General features: G+C 32.8%; 1 protein-coding gene across 9 annotated transcripts in view; it reads right to left on the reverse strand.

Annotated features, from left to right (window-relative positions):
* LOC126966718 (modifier of mdg4-like) overlaps positions 1–21,668 on the reverse strand; it is a 341,756-nt gene that overhangs the window by 94,192 nt on the left and 225,896 nt on the right. Inside the window, exon 5 of one of the 9 annotated variants that reach the window (XM_050810953.1) lies at positions 328–665. The exons of 6 other annotated variants lie outside the window; for them this stretch is intronic. In XM_050810953.1, the coding sequence (XP_050666910.1) occupies positions 436–665 (230 nt within the window). In that variant the 3' untranslated portion in view covers positions 328–435. Of the gene's footprint in view, positions 1–327; positions 666–7,837; positions 8,585–14,631; positions 14,880–21,668 lie in introns of those variants that run through there. 2 more of the 9 variants (XM_050810945.1, XM_050810984.1) reach the window with 2 other exon arrangements.

Consider the following 21,668-nt stretch of genomic DNA (forward strand, 5'->3'; position numbering starts at 1 on the left):
CATAGATCGCATAATCAGAAACTTACCAAACTCTCACCAAACAATCTTTGAAATATATCCTTTCTAATAGAAAAAAGAATCTAAAAAAGTACTTATAGCAAATTCAAGACTTTTATGGTTTTCTCGTGGATGCCAGAATTAGTCAACTGCAATGGGACCACGCGGGAAGCACCAGCAAATAAAAAAGAATTACCAAAATCGGTTCACCCAGTCTAAAGTTCTGGGGTAACAAACTTAAAAACATACCGACAACTTGAGAACCTCATCCTTTTTTGAAATACAATTATATTTACATCATATAAAAGGTCTATGAACTAAAACACGAGACATAAGTAAGATTTTTATTTATTATGCAAAATGATCGTAAGTGACAAATAATTAATATTCATTGAAGGGTTTGCTAGTAAAGTATTCGCCACATCAAAGTACTGCATCTCAAGCCCTATAAAGTATGCCATTAATAATTTTGAAATAACGTGCGGGGTGGTTGTGATCGCCAGTACTTTGTACAAATGCGCCGTCGTTTTTCCTCGTAAAGAACTTAGCTTTACAATGCTTATTCGAGCATGACCACGTGTTCTTCTTCAGTTTCCGAGCGTCACACCAAAAGGTAAAACCGTTGTGAACTGCAATGGACTGCCCACTCACATTCTTCACATAAAGCACTGAAATGTGAATAAATCGTAGAATTTAGATGTAACATAGGTTTTGTTTAGTAGCAAGCACCCTACATCTCAGAGTTACGTCTTATTTCCCTGGCATCGCTAGGGAACCTCTATTCTTTAATTGAAATATCTATAAAGATATTTATATATCTATATAACTTCTACTTAAAGGCAATTTTAAATTACTTATGAGAAAATAATTAGTGTTGTATCTGCTGCTGTTCTATTCTCTCTTCCAATCCTATCTGTGCTTTAATAACTACTACTTGTTTCTATAATATGTATATTCAAAATATTATATTTAGATTTGTTTTGTCTTTAAAATTTTCGAGTATGATTTTTAGATCTGTATGGATTTTACATCCCTATTTTGTTTCAACTCGTACCCAAGGGCACCAAGTTACATATTTACTATTCTATTTTGATTAATTCGTTTAAACCCACGGCAACTATTTTTGGTCCAAAGAAATAAATTTACAAAAGAAAGAAAGTAACAACTCTCGTTGCGAACACATCACAATAGATAACTACCAATACTGTAAGAGGTGCAATCTATGTTATCTTCAAAACAATTAACAAAGCGCCAGGGTAAGCTAAATGTTTTTTTCTGAAGAAAGAATGAAAATGTAAAAAAAAAAATTAGAATTCAAGTACTTACTATTGTGATTTGAGATACAGCCCGCTGACAATCAGACGTACGGACCAACAGCGGAGCCATAGTGATAATGCTTCCGTTCCTAATGGTTTGGACCCTAAAAATCATTAAGGTTTACCCACTTTAAGCACTAGAAGAGTTAACTGTTGGAATCGGAGATTAAATCAGCACACGGGTCCAATCCGAACTGTGTATTAACAACACACATTCAGCTAATGATAATAGCGTGTTACCCCACGAAATGCAGATCGGAGGAAAGATGAGCGAGGGTAAGAATCAGCTGAAAATATTATATGAACACCGCCAGCCGTACTCTCTATAGCAAAGGAATCACACCGGTGCTGCCCACCACCGATCGAGTGTTAATATTTAGAAAACAAATGAAGAAATTAAAGGATTATATTACAATAACAATTTATTATATTCAGGCAAAAAACCCATAAATATCATATGTAACTATTATCTTCTTTATCTTATTTATACATAATACAATTTCTGTTAGCTATGTACGAACGACCATACTGTAATATAACGTAAATGTCTCTACAGATCGATATCGTCGCCAGGATCTGCCTGCCGAGATTTCAAAATATCTTTGCTGGAGGCTCAAAAGCCGTAGCATCCATCATTCGCAGTTACTTATGACCGAGTGTCCACAAAGGTTGTGCGTATGACTTTGGGATACATTTTCAGTAATTAACATGAACGAGGACGATGAAAACAATAATAGTATTTAGAAAATTAATAATGTTGTGGTCCATTTCATTCGTGCTTTAGCTCATTATCTTCCTGGAATGTTCGGAGGATTCTAACAAAGACACACTACCCTTCATACCAGGATAACGTGAGAATTAGTATCTTTTTTAAAGCTTTTACTTAGGCTAGCCCACCAGGGCACCAAATATGTAAGCCAAGTCAATGAAGGGGTTACTCCATAATGTTTTATAAGAAGGTTTATAAGAAGTGTCGAGTCGAGAAAGACATCTACACTCCGCCAGAATTACATTGCCATGCCACCCAGGATTCTTGAAAACCCAAAAATATTAGCTTCACCATATTTGCGCAAATCACCTTGAGGTATTATATTTAAGGTGTTAAGTCACATTACGCCAGTAAACTCACTATCTACAGCGCCCTTTATATCGAAATACCAATTGTGCATACGAGATTTTTCGGTACACATCATATTTTATCAGTTGGCTGACAGATGGGAATGTGTTCCACTTCGTTTAGTAAAACTTGATCCTGAAAATAATAATATAAGTTAATACAGAGAATACGTTGACCTTAGAGGCCTATTTATACAGTTAGTAAAAAGGCAAGTCCTGCATCGTATCGTAACCACACCGTGATAATTGTGTGGTCAGTGATCACCGCCAGCATACTTTTTGCAGTACCAGAGAAACCGCACGTGTGATACGACACTTTTGTTATGATAGATATGTCGTCAGGAAGTTCATTCAATAGTGAGGTGGTAAATGTGCGAAAGTTACTTGAAAACTGTTTCAGCAAGTGGTCGCACCACTCAGGAAGGATTTCGGCGGTAGAAAAAGCTGTTCCGAACACTCGCTGTTAAATTAAATGATATAAATAAATGAACGCATCCACGTTATTTTACTAGTGTTAATAACGTCACATATCTGTGACGACGCCCCAGAACGTCACAAATCTTCTATCTTCTATATATTTATAAATGAATTACTGTTCGTTAGTCTCGCTAAAACTCGAAAACGGCCGGACCGATTTGGCTAATTTTGATCTTGAACTATTCGTGGAAGTCCAGGGAAGGTTTAAAAGGGGAATAAATATGAAAATTCTCGGAAATAACTAAATATACACAAAAACTTTGTTCTTTCTTTGATATGTCCCCGTCGCGTCGTTCAGAAATCAATTTGAAAGAATAGTTTAAAATAAATAACTAAATAGAATCTATATATCTTTCTATCTCTCAGGACTTAATTTTAGCTAACTATAGTTATTATTATAGTTGGTAGAATAACTACAGTTGTTAAATATCTATCAGATTATTTTTATATAGTTTAATAAATCATAAGTTTTGTCACAAATTAAATTTCCGAACCTAATCATAATTTTTGTCATTTGACAACCAATATGTCTTCTATGTCGATTGATACCTTTGACAAAGTGTGCATCCTTCAATCTTTGTGGGTGACGATTACTGCTACATGCGCGAGAACTTTCTTTACTTGGGTTATCCGTTGTAATTGTGAAATTCAAGTTATATGCCTTTTTATTACTTTATATGGCAATACAACGTTTGCTGGGTCAGCTAGTTATTTATAATTTTATTGAGCCACATGGATTGTTACATAATTCCTTCTAGTTACACAAATCATTGCATGATGATCCGAAAAAATACTGAGAAATCACCTATTAAGCTAGAACATAAATATAAATAAATAGTTAACAGGAGTCGTACAGAGCTAACACTTACTAATGTTTTAATAGATCCAGTGCACTTTATTAGCTTCCGGTTCCGACATTCCCAAACAATGGATCCATCTTTGTTGTATCTCTTCTTTGTGTACTGGTAGCCGGAATATAAAACAATCACGCCGCCATTTTTGGTAACTTCTGTCCACTCGGCTATTCTCTTTAAATCTGTTTCTGCCATCATTGCGGCGATTAAAGCTGAAATAACATTTTTACAATTAATTGAACAATTTTTTAAGTTGATTTTTGTAACACGAGTGGGTTGTTCTATGTCCTTAGATTAAGGATTGGTTTCCGCTGCGCTCAAACTAGATACCGCATAAGCATACATACCCAACTCATTTGTCAAAGAAAGACAAATTAGTTATCCCCAAAATTAAAAACAACTATGGGAAAAGAGAAAAACGCTGGATAGTGCCCACTGTCATAAATGAACTGCCACAGGATTTGCTAAAAGATGTTTCCTCTAAAAATCACCTCAAACAAATTCACACAAAACATTATCTTTCACTGTGCCCATGAAATGAATTTAATATATGTATATTAATATTTAATTTATAATTTTAACTTTACTATGCTGTGTTAATTTACAAATACGAAATAAGTTTAATGCTGTACATTAGAATTAATAGTAGTTTTAGGTTAATATTGTAAATTTAGTATTATTGTAAGTAGTATAGTTAGTATTATTTTTATTATTGTTCGTATTATCTTTGCACGAGAGCTGCTGCCGACAAACTACTTACGTAGTTTGGCAGACTGTACTCATGAAATTTGCAAAGGCTACTGCAATAAATGAATTAAAAAAAAAAAGGGCGTAATCGCGGCAAATAATACTACGCCTAAGAGGACGTACTGGAGCCTGTCTGGAACAAGGTTGACGTTGACATGTCCCGTCATGTTCTATTAAACTTTGCTAAAAAAATTTACTCAAATGCCGGGTTGCGTAGTAAAACTTTGTAAAAATAAGACTACAAGAAATAAGAAAGACACTGAGATCACATATCATCTGTAAGTAGTTTGTATTTTATTAAATTCATGTAAAATAACACGAAGCGTATGTTACAAAATTTTAAAGATGCCACGCACACAAGCATCTGATGGTTGCCATAACGTAGTTATTCTTAGGTAGTGCGGAATCTTAGCAGACCAATCCTTAATCAAAGTTTATGTCATTGTTAATATTAACATTTTATCCAAACATTATTCATCAACCAAATAATCTAATCATTATTTGTGACCATGTTAATAAAATAATAATTTCTCATGTATGTGTCAATACATCTTAATAAGAATAAAACTTATTTAAACGGAACAGTTTAGTCTGTAGTTTTTATTTATTATGCTAACTTTATATTATTAATTCTATGTTTACCAGTGGCTCTTTTGCACAGCATTCCGGCTAGGTTATGGGTACCACAACGGCGCCTATTTCTGACGTGAAGCAGTAATGTGTAAACATTAATGTGTTTCGATAAGAAGGACGCGTAGCTAATGAAATTACTCAGCAAATGAGACTTAACATGTTATGTCTCAAGGTGACGAGCACAATTGTAATGCCGCTCAGAATTAATGGGTTTTTAAAAAATTCCTAAGCCGCATTGCATTGTAATAATGGGCAGGGCGCATCAGTAACCATCAACTGAACGTCCTGCTCGTCTTGTCCTCTTTTTCATAAAAAAAATTAAAATATTTAAGACAAAAACTATTAAATTGTTAGAGATAATAAGTCGCCCGGAAGATACCTGATCTTCCTGTTACTACCTTATTTGCAATTTTGAGTAAATCGAATGTTTTTCTCACCATTGAAAGCTTAAGGGAAAACGGCTGGTCCTCGGCCTTATCTATATGTATAAAAATGAATTGCTGCTCGCTAAAACACGAGAACGACTGGACCGATTTGGCTAATTTTGGTCTTGAATTATTTGTGGAATTCCAGGGAAGGTTTAAAAGGTGATTAAATATGAAAATGCTCGGAATTAAATAAAAACAACATTTTTTTTTCCCTTTGATGTGTTCCCCGTCGTTCAGAAATCAAATTGATAGAATATTTTAAAATGAATAACCAATTAGAATATTTATCTCGTATTTAGTATAATACAAAGCAATATAAGATAAATATAATTTATAAAGCAAATGAATATCAAAATGTAAATCTTACATCATTTATACGTAGATATACTATGACAAATGTGAAAACGTCGAAAAAAATAGGGTTTAGAACTAACCTCTATTTTGAGAAATTCACGGACAACAACACAAACTTATAAACGGAATGCTTTTGATCACCATCAATAGGGTATATGAATGATTTTTAAAACTACTTAAATTTGATTATTTACAACCTAAAAATTATCAAACACATCAAACTATTGTGAAAAACATTCTTATCGAAATAAAAATAAATATTCGTTTCCGGCAATATATTTCGGCTATTCAAACGCGCCATTTTGCGCGAGTTTTCTGTGATGTCAGAGTCTATATCAACAATTTATATTGTACTAATAAATATTTAGCCGGTATTTTCCTCCGATTATACTGCAAAAACTACTAAACCGATCGGAATAATACTTGTACCATTAGATGCAGCATGTTTCGGAGAAGGTTTAGTATTATATGATATGTTGGTTGATTACTTATATGGAACCTTTTTTTTACCTAGAAATGCCAATAGATTCGCAATACAACTAATTCAGTCAATGACATTTCATTACATATTATGATAATTGATACAATGAGCGGGCGTGGGCAATTGCCGGGTCAGCATTTGTCTAGTTTAAACAAATTTATAATAATTCTGGTGAAACTTATGAAACTTAATTACATTTTGTGACGAAAGCAAAATAAGTATTGAAAAATTTGTATTTACTGGTGCCTACTAAAAATACATTGAAAAGTGCACTTTTGCATCTAATGCATTTTTTCTAGTTCCAAGAGATTTCAGTATGAAAGTAGAAGTAGAAGAGTTTCGCACTTAACGTGTTAATGGGCAGGGCGTATCACTCAACATTAGGGGGACGTGAACTCATCTCAACACTTTTTATCATAAAAAAATAATATATAGCCATGTAAATATGATCATTATCGATATCATATTAATAATGTTTGTTATTTTAAAGTGATATCACTCAATTCTGAGATGAAATATACTAATTAAATTTGTACCAATACACACATCCTGAGAGTTGAACAAAACATAACAAGATTTACGGTCTATGCGCCATTCCGACGGTTAGCACAGCTGTAAAGAGCGCTCGGACGGAACCCGAGAGGCGCGGATTTGAGTCCAGTATCGTCCTTGAATTTGTGTACAAATTAATTTTGTTTATTAATTGTGGCCAAAATATACAATAAAAATCAGTTATATTATAGCAAATATTATTATTATGTAACCTTTAAACAAATCATATTTTCCAACGAAGCTTAAAACAAAAGCTATGGAGACCTGTTTAATGCCATGCCTCACTTACGCTTGTCAGACATGGCCTCTAACCTATAGAAACTTAGAAAAAATTAAAGTTTGTCAGAGAGGAATTGAGAGAAGTTATATAGGGCTAAGAATAAAGACAAAATTAAAAATGTCACAATAAGAAATAAAACCAAAGCAAAAGATGTAGCCTTATCTGTTCTACGTTTAAAATGGAAATGGGCTGGACATATACAAAGAACAAAAGATGGTCCAAAGTAGTAACGAACTGGTACCCTATAAATAGGAAATGGAATCAAGGCAGGCCTAATAAGAGATGGAGCGATGACATAGTAGAAACAGCAGGAAAGATGTGGACAAGAATTGCAAGAGACAGGAACAAGTGGAAATCAATAACTAATTATACTAACAAAATTGGTATTTTTTATTTAAAATAGTGAAATACTAACACATACTAACAAATACAATTTATAAGTAAATATCTAAATGTATAGATGAAAGGAAATAAAGCTATAAATAAAAAAATAAATAAAATAATTAACCTTTAAACTAACACCAATCTCAAATCTGCGCTAAGAGTACCTTAATACTCGCAAGCCAAAGAATGCACATTAGAGATATAAAATAAAATAACAATTTATAAGTATATTATATTTAATGTAACAAAAATGATAGTTAATTACACAACTAGACATAAATCTCATACTTTATATACTATATAATAATAAAACAGACTAACAAATATTAACAATCAATCAGTTACAGTAATTTTCACTGCAGTCCTGATAACAATGTTAACAATTTGTTGTTTTCAAGTGATCTGACTCACTGCTGAGAGTATATACACGTCATGTGCCCACTAATATGGACGATGTATATAAATTTTGATACATTTACAAATTTGAAATGATGTTACTTTAATTAATTCCAAAATATTTTTGGACGTATTCGTTTAAACTCTGACGAAATATTTGAATCCAGCTCATATCAACTGGGATCAAAAAAAAATAAAAAAATACTAGTAAAGTTAAAGTGTTGCATTTTACTTTTCAAGATTTAATAAGGTTCGATGAGAAAAATATTGTAATTGATATGATTCTCTGATACATAATGCTTCCATGTATCGTGTCAAGTCAACCCAATCGTATCGTTAGCCTCTGATAATGACACCATTGATAATCTTGAAACGGGGAGGCAGATGATTATGACTATTGTTCACTCGTACAATAATGGGATCTTCTCTCAGCGTGGTTAAATTAGCTCTACATTTGGCGCCTTTAGAGCACTTCCATCGAATCGTGGTCCTCCTTAGATCACTCAGACTATATGTGTACTTGTTCAGAATACATGCCCGCTTTCCTAGTTCAGTGTTCACAAATATTGCTGAAACATAGACAAATTTTCTATAAAAGACCCGTTTGATCCAAAATGCCATAAATTACACTAAATTACGCTTCGACTGCTATATCTATACATTGCCGAATTTACTCCAGTGGTTTAAAATATTCTTGGTCAATAAGCAGCAATGTAAAACAATTACGTATGTTCAATTTATAACCTGATTCGGACAGAGACAGTTAGCACACGACTAAGGACAAAAGTGTGCTTACATTCAAGCACACTTTTCCCGTTCCCCTATCAGACTACGAATAATATATCCTTCTTGAGTATAGAACGTCTTTGGATGGATCAGAATTATTTCATTGTATATTATATTGTGTGCAAGCATTATTATGTTGTGGTTTGAAGGGCACCATAGCTAGTGAAATTATTTCGTTACTGTGAGTTACTTCATTTTTTATGGACGACATGGAGTTATGAAATTGAAAGTGAGGTCACTTGGTGGTAAATAATCACCACCGCGTGTAAAAACATGAGCATTACCTGCCCGTTACGAGTGTACCTGGGTAACATATTACCCAGACGACCGATCGACCTGAAAACACACACATAAATAAAAGATACTCCTTCTGCAGTTTGGTTATATGTGTAAGAAATTTACTGGAAAATTTATTGAAGTAGAACGCCTACTTCAACTACTCTACTTTGCGGAAATCCATAGCTATACAAATGATTTAAGTTTTCTTTAGTGTTAATTCCGCCAATACTGAGGATAGGCATCCAGGCCATGTAGAGGCGAAACACGTGTCGAATTGTTTAAAAACAAATATTGGCGGAATTAACACTAAAGAAAACTTAAATCATTTGTATAATTTACTGGAAAACTGCACTGTGGAGTAAATCCATATATCCAGATAGTATCTTATAAATCTAAAATATCTCCCATATTTGTGCGCCCTGTAGTGTGATGGTGTTATTCGGCGGCAGGGACCAGGTCAAACCACTCTTTGGTTCCATCCATGATAAATGCGGTAAATGACATAGACTCAATAAAATAGGTCATTACGCATGGCCATGTGATCGAGCCGTTCACAGAGTACGGGATACCCGATAAGCTGTACATACATAGGGTGTACTAGACATTTGTAGACGAGATCAGGGTTGCAGCTCATAATTTTTGTTATTTAGATAATGTAGGCTAGGAAATAAATATTGTCAAACTCGCATACACTGAATTTCTTTATTATTGAAGTGTAACTTAGGTTACGCTGTACAATGTAAAAGAAAATAATCACTACGAAAATAAAAAACAACTCAGCAAGAGAGACTCAATAAGTCAGCAACTTGTAATGTACAATAGAAATCAGCTCCAAAGATATAAACCTTTTATGTATCTACAACAAACACTGATCACAAATAAGAAGAAGCACTCTGTTTTTTTAATTAGTTGAATTAATTATACATTTCAATTAAAGAATCAAACTTCATCAAGACCCGAATGAAATGCGCAACCATCCTCTTCAATTCTCCGCTTCCTCTGTCGCCTTCAAATTTATTTCTTATTTAATTTATTCATTGGTTTTATGTTTTTTTAACCTAGCGAATACTTGATAACCAAGAAATACTTTGTAAATACCTACTTTTTGTTCTCCAATTCTCGTGTTTACAGTGAATTACATACTCCTGCAAAATTGGAATAAGTTACAACAAGATTCTCAGTCTCAAGATCAAATTCTACATTTTTTTCATCAATATTAAACGGTTCCAAAATAATTTTTGTTATCATATTACAATCAAGTGAGATTTTAATGATAATTTTAAGTCGATGTCACATGACAGCTGAAATCATTAAACTTTCAATATAGATAGATACTGGCACAGTTTAGAAGAATATTGGTATAATATATTTATGTTTGGTATTGAGTGAGTAATTAGATATAGATTGTGGGAAATGTCTGAAAAATTTAGCCATTACGAAGGCAATAAATGCCAATTTCGACTCACATTGCTGCATTTTTCCTGTGCCGACCTTTCCAAAACTAGAAAATTCTATCTATGAATTGACTAATGGAATACTAATTCCCCGTGCAAGGCTAAAGAAAAAGCAACTCCTTCCACCATTCTTCTGATTTTCATATCACCATAACCAAATTCGTCACTATCACCAAACAATGAAACTTAGACTTTAACATGATATATGGACTGAAAACTTGCAGATTTGAGGCAGTAGTGGAGACATGTTCTCAACTCAGCTTTTTTGAAGATACCAACATATCTGTTTTTGTTAACATAGCTTTAGCAAATGGCAGTTTATTATAAACTTATTTCAAAACATTCTTATTGTCTTTTATCATTGATAAGGTACATCGTTAAGACATCTTGTGATGTCTCTATGTTGTTTCAAATAAATAAATTAAAGTTTGACGACGCTGTTGTGATTCTTCTCTGTATGTTGTAGGAGAGTAAGACCGGCGGTCGTCATTTCCCAACAGGTGATCCGAAACTTCGGTCGTTTTTCCTCCTATTCCATAATAAATAGATGTTTAAAACACGTTTGTCGGATTCAATAGTTAAAAAATATATTATTGACCTGTACAGTACTCCATTAATAATGTTGATATGAGGACGTGCATGGTTGTGGTCATCATTCAGCCTAATAATGATGGCCTCATCTTTGACCGTTGTGAAGTTAGCTTTACATTTAAATTTGCTACACATCCATCTATCTGTAGTCATGTTCCGGCCATCTCTATAATACGTGTACCCATTTACAACAGATGCCGGCTTCCCATTCGAATTTTTCAAAAATAGAACTGTAAATAAAAAACATGCATTAATTATTAGATGAACTAAGTCATAATTAATTTTAATTAATACTTAGTAATTCATAAAATTACTATTAAAATTATAACAACTAATGAAGAAGTCGATAACATATTTATTTCAGTACACAGAAATTAAACTTCTTAAATATTAGATGTAAAACATATTGCTAGAGTTACTACAATATCAATTTTGTTTTAAGAAAATAGTCTTTACAATACAAGTTTTAGACATCAACAATGACACCAACAACATCGCACTTAATACGACTTGTCACATTGATACATACACTGCCTTATTAATAAACGCCAAGTTTAGAATTACTTTTCCCTGTCATATAATTCTGAAGTGGGAGGCTCCTTTGCACAGGATGCCGGCTAGATTATGAGTAATACCACGGCGCCTATTTCTGCCGTAAAGATGTAATGTGTAAACATTACTGTGTTTCGGTCTGAAGGGCGCCGTAGCTAGTGAAATTATTGGGCAAATTAGACTTAACATCTACTGTCTCGAGGTGACGAGCGCAATTGTAGTGTCGCTCAAAATTTTTGGGGTTTTTCAAGAATCCTGAGCGGCACTGCATTGTAATGAGCAGTGCGTATCAATTACCATCAGATGAACGTCCTGCTCGTTTCGTCCCTAGTTTTCACACAGTAAGTCACAAATAAAAACAAAAAACGTGTCTTACAGAAGATATTGAGGCCGATATCAATTAACTTTAGCAATAACAAACATGTTAATGTATCGGTTTAAAAATTGTGTTGAACCATTTGACAAGATTTAGATGACGTCATAACTTTAACTGCTAACCGTACCCGTCCAATCTTTGCCGGTTTAAGCTATTAAATGTTAAATACACTCGGTACCTCCCACTGGTAATAATCAATTAACTAAAAATAAATTCTTGTTAACTTTTGGTAAATCAAACATAACTTTAACTTCAAATATAACTTTGTTGAGTAAAACAGTAGAAATATCTCGAAAAAATCTTCTTAGTTCGATTTTCTCACCAAAAATTTTTTTAACTTTGTTTTGACTCTTGTACTGTTTTTAATAATATATTTGCCTTTACAAAACGCCACCTCCCACGTACGACCTGTAAAATAATTAGAATCATTCATTAGTCATCTTGATGTAACATAATATTATGTTAATAAATATATTTTTTAAATGAAGTCAACTTGATAAATACAATAATAATCTTTTTTAAATTGTATTTCACCAGTGAATATCTAAATTACATTCATAGCTATATATATATATATATATATATATATATATATATATACAGATATAATTACAATATTTACTACGTAACTCGGAACAGTTAAATATATCATTATTATATTAAAAAAGACTGTCTACTTTAACCGCTTACTCAATAAACAATCTTCGATAATTTATTCGTCTAGATTGAGTCTTGCTGTTAGACAACCGATACAAATAGGCCAGGAATATTAGTTTAATGTGCGTGACAAGCTACGTCTTACACTCGCGATTTGCATGACACTTTGTGTTAGTGTATGTGCATTGCTCAAAATAAAGATTAGTTTTAAACTCTATTTTTTTTCAACGTTTTCACAGCTGTCATAGTTTATCTAGACATATAAATTATCTAAGTCTGCAATATTAACACTAATCTTTTAAATACAAGCCGACATAAATTAATTTTTTAAATACCTATTGTTATGAAAAGATTATACATTACATGAACGGTTCTGTATTCTATACATTGCCTATGTATTATGAAGTATATTCGATTATAGAGATTGCCGGTAACATATACAAAGTTTAGCTTGACTTAATCTTTGGATTAAATGGCGTAATAACCTGTAGATTGCAGTATTCTTAGGGCCGATTTTTCAATCCTCAGATAAATCACCAGATAACTATCGAGAGAATAAAATTAACTTACTGTTTATCAAACGATTAAAAGTTTTGAATTTTTCAATCGCTTTTTATCCAAAGAATAGTTGTCTGTGGTATTGTCGAAGCAACTTCATACGTGCAAGCGAGATGGACATATATATTATTTAACGTATAAGACAGAGAAAGGTCAAAGGGTGCTTGTTTGACATTAGACATTGATCACAACAATTAATAACAACAAACCTCTAATTCACTCGTTTATTTGTTGAGTTTATTTTAATTGAAAATTGTGTTCGTGGTTCTTACTTCTTGAGGAAATGGATTTCTTCTTCAATCGCGAAGTCGTCAATTGTCTCAAAAATATCCATTATATTATAATTTCTTCTATATTAGATAGTTATAACATAAATTACGTGTGTAGTCGTCAACAGATGATGGTTATTAGAACATAGTATTAAGAATAGATAATACACTTATTAGTTATCTACACATATAGCCTAAAAAACTTAAAAACACGTCCTAATTATCCCACCGATAGCTCTTAACCGGCTCCCAAAGGGGCCGATAAATATAATCACCCGATATTGTATTAATTCGTTCGATAACTTCTATCTGCCTGTTGAAAAATTCGAAATTGCGCTATCCGTCGAATTTCTCTTATCTTGTTGTTTAACTGAGGATTGAAAAATCGGCCCTTAATCGTATATTAATTTAACGGTACATTATACCGTTAATAACTTCAACGGTAGGGGGCGCGTGGTTGTGTACACCGGTACGTCTTATGATGTACGAGCGATCTTTAACCGTGGTGATGTTGGCATTACATCTATACTTGCAACACTTCCATCTGTCTGTAGACTTGCTACCGCCACCAATATAGAACGTGTATCCATTCAATAAACACAGTAGCTTTCCTTTTATATTTCTCAAAAACAAAGCTGAAATAACAAACAAAGTCATTATTTGTACCTTTATGATTATTTTAGGATGTGTTAACACACATTCACATTAAAAATATCACAACAATAAAACTTTTATTGTAGGTACTGGTATAGGGGCTGGGAGAGGGTTTTAAAAAAAGATTTTATATAATATTTTTATCCACAATAGGTTATTTTGTAGTTTCTCAAAACTTTCTGAGTGCCCAACGTATAACAGTACCTGTTGCAATCAGCGAAATGTATGTCTGATATGTTAATTATTTAAATAGTTTTTGTTTTTAACATTTTCCGACATTAAAAAAATATTTTTATCTGTTTCTCATCTTTATATTGATAGGTAAGAGGTATATAATTATATAACAAATGGTTGTATTTGCTGTTTTATAGTTAATATAATATTTTTACATCACCTTTAATATCTGTACAAATAAGTAAAATAACAAAACGAATATCATACAATAAAAATATTTTACTAGATAGGTAGACAGAGTAAAAAGTAAAATTCTAATATCCTTGGTATAATAAAAAATAAAAGTTATACAAATATCGAGAGCGTTATTAGATGAAGCTCCTCGTGTGCCCCGCAGATCGCATATCGCCAGCGAGTCTAAAATATTCATCCATTCATTCATTCATGTAGTTTTTTCGTCGTTAAAACTTGCGAGAAATTTAGTGTAGTCCTTTTATCATGGTGTCGTTAAATTCTAAAACATATAATCGACTTAAACCAAATACTTTTATAAGGATGTATTGAAGATAGTAAAGATCCATAAAAATGCCGCATAAGATACTGAATGTTTATGGAAAGCGTATCAAACAAAAATAGTCAAGACAATTATTTTTATCAAATAACTTATAATATTAATTATTTACTCTCAAACCTTAACCACAAGACCTTAATGTAAATAAATAATAATCGAACTAAAAAGGCGCAGTCTTATTCGTAAGTGTTCTTTGTGGCGTTATATTAATGGGCCGTCACTATCTTCACAACGTGAACAAGATGTTCACCAATACAAGACGACCTGCATAGCCGTGTGGTTACGACCCTACCTACTAAGCTAGAGGTCCCGGGTTCGAACCCAGGTAAGTGCGAGCATTAATATGATGAATGTGGACGTTTGTTTCCGAGTCATGGATGTTTATATGTATTTATGTATGTTATTATGCTAACACAGGCTATACCTAATTTGGGGCAAGATAATTTGTGTAAAAGTGTGTCAATATATATATCATAATAAATAAATCCGGATATTTGAGTCACCTACCGTCACGTCTTAATGGTCAAATAATTGTCGTAGTCAAATATCAATGGAACTTTAACGACGCGACGTACGGTAAGTGTGCGGTCTGTGGCAGAATTTCTAACTGTCTGTATTAAAATTGCAATGCGCTTACATTCATTGCTGCGTTGCAAAATTTAGTAGATCTGCACAAATTTTGACAAATTATTAGTTAGTGTAGTTCAGATTCACTAAAAATCTAAAAATAAAAAAAATAATCAACAAAAAAATAACAGACTTCGAAATTGTTTTTTTGTTTGTTAAATTTTTTTAATGCCTGGTGAGCAATATTTTATTTTGTGTAATGTGAACGGCTTACTAGAACGTGAATAATTACATACCAGTGCTATTTACACGTTATCACGGAAGTATCGTTACCCAGTGATATTTGATACTTATTTACATCGCAAATATGTAAAAGCTAATATTCTTCAGCTTTCCTGTACACGAGATAATGAAAGAGAATTGGCGTCAGTTGGTAGCAAGATAGAGATATGAATAAGTTTACAAACCAAATAAGCATATTTATATTTCATCACTAAAGGATTTAAGTTGTTTGGATTTAAACACATTTAAAATTTGACAAAAGTTGTCATACAAATATACTTTGATGTCCACTTAGCGTAAGCATAAGCCAAAAAGATATACAAGTCAATTTTTTTTTATTCAAAGAACTTTACATTGAAATAACCAGTTTAACTAATTATTATAAAATATTATATCTATTAGTTTCTCTCATCAAACGTTACCTTAACTTATTAAATCCAAATTCGTGTAGAACGTAAAGAAGTAACAAATAGAACCACAAGCCAATAAATAAACATACAAACTTTCCACTTTATAATATGAGGGTGATTTTTGATTAAAAACGTAAATAACCCTCGACTGAACAGATCATGATCGGAAAATAGGGACAGACTGACGAACGTAAAACTTATACCAACCCTCTTTTCTGTGTTTAACAAAATCCCTAACTCCTTCTCCACTGATGTCACTGTACAAATCGGGTTCTTAATTCAAAATACGCAGCTGAAACTGAAATTGTGTTTACATTGCTGCCTATTGACCAATCATATTTAAAAAACTGGAGTAAACGCAGAAATGTATAGACATAGCAGTCGAAGGTTATTATGGTGTCATTTGTGGCGTCTGCCATATTTCGACTTTGATTTTGTATGAGGTGCATTGTCTATACGTATAGAAAGAGCGTCATTCAATAAGATTTTTTTTTGACATTCATAAGTGTCATTTCCGTGAGCTGCATGAATAAAGTGATTTTGATTTGATTGGATTATGTTGAGCCGTCCTGGTCGAACACTGAACAATGTACAGTACGACTACTAATTTCTACCATATTAGTCATTAATATTAATTGCGATAGAATACCTGTGCAAAACTCCATCAATAATTTTGAAATTAGGCGGCGGATGGTTGTGCTCGAATTTCCGTCTGATGATGTAGGAGCTGCCCTTTATCGTGGTGAAGTTGGCTTTGCATGCCTTGAACCTGGAGCATGTCCATCTATCAGTAGTCATGTTGCGATCGTCAACGTTGTATGTGTAGCCATTTAAAATGCATATCCGATTCCCCTTTCTATTCTTCACATATATCACTGAAAGTCAAATATCATTAATGTAACGCACACAACTAAGAGCAGGGTAGTGTTTTTTTGACCGACTTCAAAAAAGGAGGAGGATCTCAATTCGTTGTTATGTTTTTTTTTATGTTTGTTACCTCAAAACTTTCGACTACATGAACCGATTTTGATAATTCTTTTTTTATTTGAAAGTTGGTGCTTCCCGTCCCATTGTAATTTGGTGCAGATCTGACAATGGCATCCATGAGAAAATCATAAAAGTCTTAAATTTGCTATACATACGTATAGCAAAGTGGATGATAAATTTAGAAATAACTCAATATCGCGCCAACCGATTTTGATGATTCTTTTTTATTGGAAAGGATATACTTCAAAGATAGTTTAGTGAGAGTTTGGCTAGGTTATGATTACGGAATCTATGACAAAGTAACAGAACTCTTCAATTCTTAGGAGCAAATTAACGATACTCGGCCGAATCTTTTTTATGCTATCCGGATATTTAAGTCATCTACCATAACATAGTTATGGTCAAGCAATTGTCGTAGTCGAATATGATGATCAATGGGACTCCTTAACGACTTACAGTAAGGTAAGTAAAATAATTGCGTCTTTTTTGTTAAAATTACGATTATTGTAATTTTTGGAGTCAGTGTCATCCAAGATAGGTTTGTTACTACATACATAGTTAAAGGTGAGATGTGCTTGAGTCGTGAGGAGGCGAGAGGCGAGAGCCGGTTGTGGCAGAAGGACACCGATTCCAAAAATAATAACAATAATCGTAACTAGAATCAGATTAATTAATTAGATTGTATAAAAATACGCAATTATTTTTAAACTTTTAGTGCACATTATATCTATTGTTTTGGAACAGTGTTTTTGAAGTCGGTTGTTTTTTTGTTATTTTTTTTTAAATTTGTAACTGATATTTTGTTGGTTTTAATTACAACGTATTGTAAAGATTCAAATCAGATAGCCCACAAGATGTTTAACGGCGCCATCTGCCCATACAGAAATGACCTGAGTGAGCCTGCACCCGTCATCTTAAGCCCGACATTCACATCCCCATACTTACCCAAAGAATTACTGGAGAGCTATTGAAGTAGCTAAAGATTATCAAATCATTCTATAAGTAAAAAAATAACGACTCCGGCTGGTTTTATGTTTATTATATGGAATACATGTTCTCCACACAGATGAGTTCCAAAAATTAACTGTAGAAAGGAATATATTTTTATTTATAAATCATGAATATAAAAATTTATAGTGAATTTATAGAATTCAAAACAAAGTTATAGACAGTTCCGTTATCCCATTTTAGTACAGATAATATGCTCTTAATAATTTTTTTTTATTATACTTAGTCTTCGTCCATTCATCAAATGACGTGGCAAGAATTTATAAACTGCTTTAAGTTTTAATATTTCTAGCCTAGAGATCAAACTAAAACCTAAAACGAAAAAACAGCCAGATATACTTCATGTTATATACACAAAATATATTTTAACATATACTACGTTACACATCACGAATTAAAAACACAAAAATTACAGTACGAATACATTGATTTTCATCAACCAGCCATCGTGGTTCGAATTGTATACCTACATTAAAATGTTCAACATTAGTCTCTATAAATGTGTCATTCTGAGCAAAGGATATCAATTTTCAACAAAAGTGAAAATCGACGTCAGAAAATCTCTTGCTTCATTTTTTAAATTATATAAACTTAAACATAATAAACCTATCTTACAAAACACGTTAAATACTATTAAAAGTGTTTGTGTGGTTTGATTTGAGATGTTTACTGATATTTTAGAGTTAACCCGATATTTTGACGCTAATTCTTGCTTTCGCAGAATCCCATCTTGATCTAATAAATATTTGTACAAAATTTTGTAACCCCAGCAGCTAAGGCTCTACGGCCCTATGCCCTATATGCCCTGCCATTGCCACTACAGTTTCGCAATAATCCGGTCTATATCAGTCGCTTTTGTTCTCACATAGATCTCCTCGTTTCTCTCTATTGCCTTGTGAGTGAACATGAGCTATATTTATATATACATCTGCCTCCCTTACGTCATCACTGGCAAGACAGTTGCGTATAGATAATAATTAACATGTAATGCACTCAAGAAGATCAATGTAATAAATTACCTGTACAATACTCCGTCAACAATTCTTACAGAAGGACGGGGGTGGTTGTGCTCGCCATTCTGCTTGATAATAAATGATTCCCCTTTCACGGTGATGAGTCTTGCTTTACATTTACTGAACCTGGAGCACGCCCATCTCTCGGTTGTCTTGGTCGAGGCGTGTACATAATACGTGTAATCATTTAATACACACACTCGCTTCCCAGTCGCATTTTGCACAAATATTGCTGAAAATCATATATATATTTAATTTTGATCATATTATTACACGCATATTTATGTTAGAGTAGGCAAACGAGCGTATAAAGAACGGCATATAAGGGTGTTCTTACTTATCTTACTATGATCCACCCGTAGCTAATGCGCGTCCGCCCATTGTAAAGATAACTGCCACAACAGTAATATTCGCTCAGTAAGTAGGTACATTGCAGCTCCTGTTTTACGGTACTTAAAGGACAGACAGAATTAAGCCGTTATCACAAATGAAACAGATCTATTATAAAAGAAGTCAAAAAGCATACATTTAGCAAATTACAATAATATGATCCAGACAGAAACAGGAACTTACTTTGGACTTTACTATGTTTATAAAACTGCAAACAAAGAGACTGATTACATTTGTTACAAATTTATTTAATTTTCTTAATCTTTTGCTTCTTTGTACTCTAATGTATGTCGTAGATATTTCTGTTGTATAACATCTTGCACAATTTCTTCTCTTTGAACCTTTTTCAAGATCCACTACTACTTTTAAATTCTCCTTGATTTTCCGAAATTCAAAGTTTAAAAAATTAAACAAAGTTAGCATTAGCCACAGAAATCTAAATAAGAATGTAATAGAGGGACTTGTGCGGCAATAGTGTCTAAAAATAACGGCACAACGAATGAACGAACGAATCAATAAAAAAATTCAGAGTAAAAAATGATGACATATATTTGACTTGATGACTCGACAGAAGTTATTCTGCTCATAATAAAAAAACTCTTTCGGATTGGAATAGTTACAGGTTGTGAAAGAGTTCCCGCACTTAAATATATTGAAATTCACCATATTTACGCGTTGTTTCACGTCTGCTGTTTCAACTTATACTAAAACACTACTTATTCGTTGGTCTATAAGTCACTTACGGGGCGACATGTTTAACGCTGCCTTGTCACTTCTAATATATATATGTCAAGATAATTTGTGTAAAATATTAATATTAATAATAAAATGGGGAAAATGGAGTTCACCTTCCCCCGTCACCTTATTTTAAAAATTGTATTTTCAAGCACTGTTCAGTGAATAAATCTCTCAATGCCTGTCATGATAATATCCGTAAAGGTATATATATCCATATTATGCGGTCGTCGATATAATAATTAATAATAGTTTTAATATTACTAAAATTATTAATATTATCCATAGAGAAGCCAATGAGTGTAAGGTGCCCGTTATATTGCAAGGGAGTGTATATAAAAAGTGTCTTTGTGAGATGAAGCATATAAAATATACACGATACACGTTTGATTTGATTGATTTACTTGAACACATAAAAGGAATGAAAGTATATATTTTTATTTATATATTTATTTAATTCATTAATAAATGTGTTACTTACAATATTTCTAATGTTGATTATGAAGTTAGTTACATAGTTACTAAATTAGTTATATAAATTACACACAATAAATGTAGTAGTCTAATAGTTTCCAAGTGACTTTAATAATTCCGATCATGTTCATATATTTAGTCTGGCCATAAATACTGTTACAATTAAAAATAAACAAAATATTACATTTGAATTTGGAATCTGTCATTTTTATATGATTGATCATTGAGTTTTCTCATTTTGGCGCCAACACATTATACAATATTTTGCGATATTAAAATGGAGTGGGGTGATAAAGAGAACTGAATTCAAAGCCAAATGCAATTCTGAAAACTCTCCATACGCTTGGTATTAGTAAAATGTTTGTGTACAGGCTATTAATGGGTACAATGAGACCTCCTCTGTTTGATACATAAAAAGATCTGGCCGTCCTACGTGGACGTACGAATAAGGTGGTCAAAGCAGTAAGGGAAAGAATTTAAAGAAATCCTGTCCGAAAGCAAAAGATTTTATCTCGGTAAATGAAAATAGCACCTAGAATCATGTCGCGTATTATAAAAGATGACTTAGGGCTTGCAGCTTTTAAGAGACGTACTCATTTCTTAACTGATAACTTAAAAAAGAATAGAGTGGTAAAATCGAAACAACTACTGAAACAGCACACAAATCCCTTTGTGTCACATCAATATTTTGTTTACAGGTGAGAAAATTCTTACAATTGAGCAACACTTTAAAAAACAAAATGACCGTATTTATGCTCAAAGCTCTAAGGAACCTTCTCAGTTGTGCAATGTGGGCACTATCCAACTTAAGTGATGGTTTGGTGGGAAATTAGCTATGAAGGAGTGGCTGAGCCATACTTTTGTGA

The sequence above is a fragment of the Leptidea sinapis genome, chromosome 11 (genome assembly GCF_905404315.1).
Source record: "Leptidea sinapis chromosome 11, ilLepSina1.1, whole genome shotgun sequence".
In the NCBI taxonomy this organism is placed as follows: Eukaryota; Metazoa; Arthropoda; class Insecta; order Lepidoptera; family Pieridae; genus Leptidea; species Leptidea sinapis.